The following is a 7,678-nucleotide window of genomic DNA, read 5'->3' as shown; positions in this document are numbered from 1 at the left end:
CCGCGCCCGCCCCCCGCCGCGTCCCATTGGCCGCGCTCGGCTAACTGTCAGGCGGGCGGCGGGCCCATTGGCCAGCGGAGACGCCACTCTGGGCGCTGCCACGCCCCCTCCGGGCGCGCGGAGCGAGCTCCCCGCGGGGCCGGTGCCGCGCGCGGCCGCGGGGCGGGGGCAGCAGCGCCCCCAGAGGGCGGAGCCGGCGCGCTGAGGGGGCCCCGGGGCGGTGCCGCCCTCCCTCCCCGCTCTCCTCCCTTCCTCTCCTATTGCTTTCCTGCAGCCCTCCTTCGCCCTGCGACGTGTAAAGGCGTTGGGAGCGGGCTGTGGTGCGGCGATGTCGGGTCAGGTTGCCATGGATATTGGCCATTTTTTTTTTTTAAACTGTATGTTTTTGATTACGAAGTGCAAGCGCCTCTGATGTGCGTGCAGGATCAGAGAATCACAGAATATTCTTAATGGGAAGGGACCCACAAGGATCATCGAGTCCAACCCTTAGCCCTGCACAGGACATCCCCAAGAGTCACACCATGTGCCCGAGAGTATCATCCAAACACTCCTTGAACTCTGTCAGGTTTGGCGCTGTGACCACTGCCCTGGGGAGCCTGTTCAGTGCCCAACTACCCTCTGGGGGAAGAACCTTTTTCTAATATCCATCTAAACCTCCCTTGACACAACTGCAGGTGCTTCCCTCGGGTCCCGTTACTGGTCACCACAGAGAAGAGAGAAGGATGTGCAGGACTTGCATCAGCCACCCCATCCTGCCCACCAGGCACCCTAGGAAAGGGCTCAGGAAACAGGAGCCTGTTGGAAATACCCTCAGCAGGAACACTAGTTCCCAAATTGTTTGGGACAAATGCTTCTGGCAATGAGCAGAGCTACTAAGGGCTTTCCACGTACTTTCAATAAAAATGTAACTGCGTAGGTCACTGCCAAAACTTATCGTGGAGGCTGTAAGTCTTGGTCAAATGTCTGAAGTTTTTGTTGGTTTTTGTGGGTTTTTTTTTTAAACCAAGAAAAGCAAACCAAACAAACACAAAAAGACAGAAGTCAACCACCTGGATGCCTAGGTGAACTGGGTGCAGTCATTCTTCATGTTCATCAAACATTTAGTCATTGTGAAAATGACCCATAGTAGTGCAGTGCTAAAGGCCAAAGTGGGAAGAGCAGCAGAAAATAACTGCAAGGCTTCAGCACAAGGTGTAAATGTCACTCCTTATATACACTCGAGCTTCTGTCACAGCTGCCAGTACATAGCATTTTAAAAGTCACAGATTTTGCAGTTACTTGGTGAAACTCTTTGCTCACATAACCAATTGCTAAATTTGTCCTAGATGAGTACAAATCTATATTAGTAAATTGTATCCATTATGGGTAACAGCAGAAGCAGAGATCTCTTGTCATCCAACTTCATCAGTAATGCCAATGTGCAAACCAGCTTTTAAATTGTCCCTGGTCTTCTCACTTTCTGAGCAAAAATGTAAATACTTACGGAGCTGTGAGTCTATTACTGCTAAATATCCTTGTGAATAATTTCCCCATGTGTTGAGGTTTATTTCTTCTGGTATGTTTATTATGTTTGGCAGAGATGGGGGCGGTTAAGTTATAGTTCTGAGTTAAAATGATCTTGCTGTACACATTGTTGAAAGTGTTTTACTCTGAGGATACTGATATTTTGTTTTCTAAAACCCCTTAGTTTGAAAATTTCAGCTGTCTAGGTGTAGTAAACTGCTCTTAAAGACCCCCATAAAACAGAGAGGGTTTTGTTACTCGTTTTCCACACACTCTGAGATAATCACAAATAGACACCGAGAATAGCCTTTGCTTATGCTTATACTTACACCAGCACACAAATACCCACAGGAGTTCCCTATGCTAATATATTGTCACGACAGCCATGAGGGATTTTGGAAGCAGATTTAAAGATAGCTGATAATCTATGCCTATAAAATGAGCCTCCACGCACCAATGGTTTTTCTTCCCACTGAACAAGGAAACTTGAAATACCAGTGTGGAACGTGTAATCTTGTGCTGCACTTACTTCACATACAAAAATGCAAAGTACCTACAGTTCTCACATACTTATTATGTTACCTATTATATTTCCTGGAACTAATTTTGGATTTCCATTTGCTAAGTCTTTTTTGGCAAGCCAATACTGCCTCTTTTATCCTGCCACCCAATAATAATATTTCTCATTTTTAAAATTCCGTTATGTAAAATACTCTAAAGATAGAAGTCTCTCGAGCACCTTTTCCACTCTCTTTACAGAGGCTGCTGCTGTAAGAGCAGAGACAGCGAGCGCACTTCCAGGATGTGCTAATTCCAGGTCGCTAATTGAACACACAGTTCTGCAGACACTATAAGATTCCCTGCTGAATTTTAGCGCCAAGGTGGTTTTTTGGTGTTTAGCCAGCTGTTTAGCCATGACCTGGTACAAAATTCATGTAATTCATCTCTTGTACTGCAGTGGGGGAAAAAGTGGAAGAATGCAAAATGTAATTATCTGGATCTTTCGTTTTAGTGTTCCAGTTTGTGTTCAAAACACTGCAGATAAGGAGGTGAGAAGGAAAAGAAAAAGCTAGTACATTCACAAAAATGTTTTCCTCTCGTAAGAGTACCACGTGCTACACATTCTTGACCCTACAGGAACTCTTTAATTTTACCCACTTCCTTTTTTTTCTGCTTTGTATGCTATTGCCTTATTCCTTTATATAACCTTTTAGTATTACCTTCACATCAGTTGTCTCCTGAGGAAGTATTCTTCAATAAAGCTTTTCTTAAAACTCACTTAAAGAAATTAATCCTCAACTTTGCTCCCTGGAAATTCCCTTGTGTGTGTTTTAGCTCTTGAGGGCAGAAAATGCGAGTTGCTCTGTGTGGGGGACTGCAAATACACAGCTTGGGAACAATGTGAAATGATAAATATAGTTTCAGATCCACAAAGTTCAAGGGCAATAGTGACTCATTCCCTATTCTGAGAACTTTTGCTGCATAATTCAGGCCATCACTCCTTGCTTCTACTATGACTAAGCCTGAGACACTTCGCCCAGTGATTCTCTCCCCTCCTCCCAACGGCACAGGTATACCAGAGAGTCTTAATCCAAAGACAGATTATATTTTTTAAATTTTAAAATAAGCCATAAGAAACATAGTAAAAATAGCATCAGAAATAGAGCCATTTGCTTGTGAAAAGTATTACACATTAAACCTGTTAAACCAACACTGATTTTTGTTTTGATCCAGATATTAGACTGGGCCTTCCCATATCCCAATGAAACCCTCTTTAGACTTTCCCCTTGAACAGAGTGATGTTACTTGTCTCTTTGTAAAGAGAAGACACACCATCTGCTCTGCCATTCTGGGTTTCACACAGTATCCCAAGAGAAAAAGAAAATTACAAAATGGTTTCCAACATAGCTCAAAGAAATTTGAAATTAAAATTCCCAACAGCTTTTGATTTGGTTATACAACCAACCACAAGCCAATTATTCTCTTTTTAATTTCCACAACTATACGTGTTCTTTTGTAAGACAAAAATTATGAGAATTTAAGACAAGGTTCTTCTGTAAAGAAAAAAAAGAAAAAGATCTTTTAAATAGGCTTTTTTAAAATTTTTTTAGTATTTCTTTAATTTTTTTAGTATTTCTCTTAAGCTGTACTGTAGCAAAAATTCCTAGTATATCCCTCTAAAAATAATCCATATTTCAAAGGTTTTCCTTTCTAAAAAGGGCATAGGCAGTGTTAATCTCCTAGGAGAAAGGGCTCTGAAAAGCAGGTGGAAGGAGGTCTTCCCAGTTCAAGCACATACACTGATAACAGCTTTCAGGAAGGTTAAATCCTCCCATCAGATCAGCAGGGCAGATCTCAGATAAGCAGCAGAAATTAAGGATTATCTTGACTACGACATGAACTGTTTACTTTGCTATTTTAAATGGTTCTGTTGGCTCCATTTCATTTGTTGCTGGGTAATGCTTTCCAAAAGAGAGCTAAGGACCAGATACCACTATTATCTATTCGAGCATTCTACTGATTCTAGCAGCAGTTCCTAAAAATATTTTTTTGTTTTGTGAGGCTAACTTGCTGCACATTTGGGTAACATTTTGATATTGATTCAAATGAAAAGTAGTCAGTCACAGGAAACATTCCCCATTGGATTGTACAGAGGATACGGAACAGCTTCCTCTGAGCACGGAAGCATGAGCAGTAAATGGTTACTATTTAATCTAAAAAAATGAAGTTTCAAATGTCTAGCAATAATAACTCAGAAAATCAACAAGAAGGAAAACATTCAGAGGATTTAACTGGAAGGTAATAGCTGAGGGAGTGACCCCAAATGACAAGCAAAAAAATAAAATCAAAAATGCCCTCCCTGTTGTAGTGCCTTGATGAGTCCATAGTTCGTTTGTCGTCACTCACATTCCAGGCAAACGGGGAAGTGACTAATTAAATCAAAGGGAAAAATATTTGGAGGATTTGCTGAGAATGACATGAAGAGAGACTACAAGAGCCTGGGACACTCCTAGCACAGCTAACAGACAATATATGATATGTTCTAGTGTATATAACTGAGCAAGCAAATCACAGAAGTAGGGTTATTGAGGATGATCTGCAAAGACTGGCACAATTTTTTCCTTTTACTCTATTTGTTAACTTGTTTCCTTTCATCTTGGTCAGTGAGACAGCACCATCGTTCCTCATGCTTATTATCAGTCATAGCATATTTCAGATGTAAAATTCTTTGCACATCAGAACATTCACCTTCAGAAGCCAACAGTTTACCTACCAGAGAAGTATTCTCTGCTGCACCCAACACACTGGATGTTATTTGCACTATAATATACCTAAATCATAGTGTTACATACCCCATGCATTCCTCCCACAATCATATTTAATGCTTAATTCGAATGACATCTCTCAAACCGCAGTCCAGGTCTCGATACTACAGGAGGCCACGGAGTGGAAGCAAATTTGGATCTTCTGTTTGTGTTCCCGATCCTCAAATATTAGCTTGGTAACCTTGTGCAAGCAAATAGAAACAAGTGACAGCATCATCTGACTGCTCCATCATATCCCAGATGTCTGTGGTGAGCATGCATGAGAGAGCTCAGGGGAGCTCATGAACTCATGTCTCGCTGCTCTTGAGAATGGACACGTAAAATCGGTGCCTGCACTGAGTGAAGGTCAGAGCACTTGGGCTGACCAAAACCAGGCTCATCATGTACAAAGCTCCACTGCATTGGGTGATCTCTGGCTGACCATTAACATCTCAGTACCTAAAGGGGCCTACAGGAAAGATGGGGAGGGACTTTCTACAAGCGCATGCAGTGACAGGACAAGGGGGAATGGCTTCAAAGTGACAGAGGGGAGGTTTAGATTAGATAGGAGGGAGAAATTCCTCACTGTCAGGGTGGTGAGGCACTGGCAGAGATTGCCCAGAGAAGTTGTGGATGCCCCATACCTGGCAATGCTCAAGGCCAGCTTGGATGGAGCTCTGAGCAACCTAGTCTAGTGGAAGGTGTCCCTGCCCATGGCGGGGGGAGTTGGAACGAGATGATCTTTAAGGTCCCTTCTAATCCAAACCATTTTATAATTGTATGATCTGCATGTGCCACCCCAGCCCTGAAGCGATGGAGAAGCCAGTCTGTGCTGCAGCCACCCCTCATCCTAAACTGGTTGCTTTCAGCTCTGAATTCCAGCACCGTAAGAAGACACTTGGAGAGGTGCAGTCTTTCAGGTAAAGGCATAAAAGTGAATCCTGTTTAATGGTCCCATGTAGGAAAAGCCCTGGTTTTACCCTTTCACAAATTCAGGTTGAAATTACTTGTGGCCCTGTAGAAGCTTAAGCTTAATAGAACAGCCAGGCTTAGGAGCAGATCTACAGGAGCTGCTGTCTCCAGGAGCAGCCTGGAGAAAAACAACAAAAAACAAGCTAAAATCAAGCAAGCAAAACAAGCAGTCAGACTGTAACGGAAACTGTCTCATCGTAGGTGGTAATCCAAACAGTTTAAAAGTCTCCAACCTCCAGAAGGCTCCTCCAGAACCACTCTGATCAGGTACAGGTTATAACGCCAGCACCAACAAAATCCCACTAGCTCTGAAATGGCAAACTAGTCAGCAAAACCACATTTTTTTTCTGCCTTGATATTTTTGACACCCTCTCATTTCTGCAGCTGACTGAGGGAAGAGGAATGTACACTTCAGGTGATTTAGTCCTCAGCCATCCTTTGCAACTGCCATGAGTTTGCAGGTCTCCTTGTAAGTTGCAAGACTGTTTATATCTCCTGTTGACTTAAAAACAAACCGTCCCATAAAGACTAATGGGAAAACAGACAGTGTTTTTTAATTCTTGAAGGATGTAACCTTGAAAGATTTCCCTCCTCCTCCCACATCTAAATCTCCCTTTATAAACAACATGTAACTTTCTTAAGGAGGTGAAAGGGAGAAAGACCAGCAGCACTTCCAGTAGCACACAGTGTACCATCACACTCCAAGGGTATTTAATGTTTAGACAAGGACTTTTGAACATTTCCACAACAGTAGGCCAGAGGACTGAAGATTTGAAAAACTGGATCCAAAGATTTAAAAAGTAAAGCAATCAAGGTTGTAAGATAGCCTGGACTGAGCATGTGTTTTTGCTAATAACAAATAACACTGGTCTAGTGCTTAAACGTGTGCGTATTCATCCTAAATTCCAAGGAGACAAACATGCAAAATTTTTGTATGGCATTTTTGGTGCATTTGAAATATTTGTGGAAGTCCAATATTTGTGCTTCTTTAGAGTTAACTGCTGGCACAGAACTTCTTCACATTATCTTTAACTGCTTCATAATGCTCAGTCTTTTCAGTCAGGGCTTGAAACAACTCTCACTGAAGTCAGGAGTTGATGGGAAAATGTACAAGAAAAGAAAATCTACCTTTTAAGTAGTATTTTTAGCCCTCAGCATAGTTTCCATAGCAGTATTAGACCCAATTATTTGGGCTTTCACCTCAACTGACTGGGTTGTGCTATTGAAATTGGTAGTATTTCTAACATTACATGATCTCTGGTGGCAACATCACTCATTCCCACGCACATCCCATGGCTTGTCACTCCCTCACAGCTGTCCTGAGACAACTATTGAATTGGGTCACGCTGTAAAACACATAAGTGAAACAACCTGGGTTACAAATTGACAGGTCATCATTCTCTTCTTTGAGAAATAGAAATTTCACATAATAAGTCTGTGAAATATGTCTTGAGGTGCTTTGAATTAGACATGTTGTAGGATGGCGCAAAGAAAGAACAGCAGCCAAGAAATGCTGATAATTTTGTTTCTCTCTGTATACTTGGCCTTGTACCACAGGAAAGGGATGTTGTCAGGCAACAGACTTCACAGCCTTCCTGTCATAGGCAATTTTTAAACGATGACCAAGTGCTTGGATATTTGGAATATTTAGATAAAGTTTCATCTGATTCCTTGATCAACGAACAGAGCTTCAGGCAATTAGATATCCCTATAATGAAGCACGAAGCCAAACCAGTTGCCTGTCTGGATAATACAGTTATATTGATTTTAGGAGGAAATATAAGCAATTCTGAAATTACTAGACCATCCCCTATTGTGCCACATACTTGTATGCAAAGTAACCTTGTAATACTCTACACTGATCACTCAAGACATCATGGACTTAGTTTGAGAACAAA

The 7,678-nt window shown here is 42.1% G+C and overlaps 1 protein-coding gene across 2 annotated transcripts in view; it reads right to left on the bottom strand.

Moving 5' to 3' along the window:
- Window positions 1–4,876, bottom strand: part of GLS (glutaminase) — a 73,263-nt gene extending 68,387 nt beyond the window's left edge. For both annotated transcript variants that reach the window (XM_027678129.1, XM_027678130.1), the window contains exon 1: window positions 4,857–4,876. In XM_027678129.1, coding sequence (XP_027533930.1) covers window positions 4,857–4,861 — 5 coding nt within the window. In that variant the 5' untranslated portion in view covers window positions 4,862–4,876. The remainder of the gene's footprint in view (window positions 1–4,856) is intronic.
- Window positions 4,877–7,678: the final 2,802 nt, after the last annotated feature.

Source organism: Neopelma chrysocephalum, unplaced genomic scaffold, assembly GCF_003984885.1.
Source record: "Neopelma chrysocephalum unplaced genomic scaffold, ASM398488v2 Primary Assembly neopelma1_44, whole genome shotgun sequence".
Taxonomy (NCBI): Eukaryota; Metazoa; Chordata; class Aves; order Passeriformes; family Pipridae; genus Neopelma; species Neopelma chrysocephalum.
Note: the sequence above shows the minus strand (reverse complement) of the source record. Positions and strands in the feature narration are given on the sequence as shown.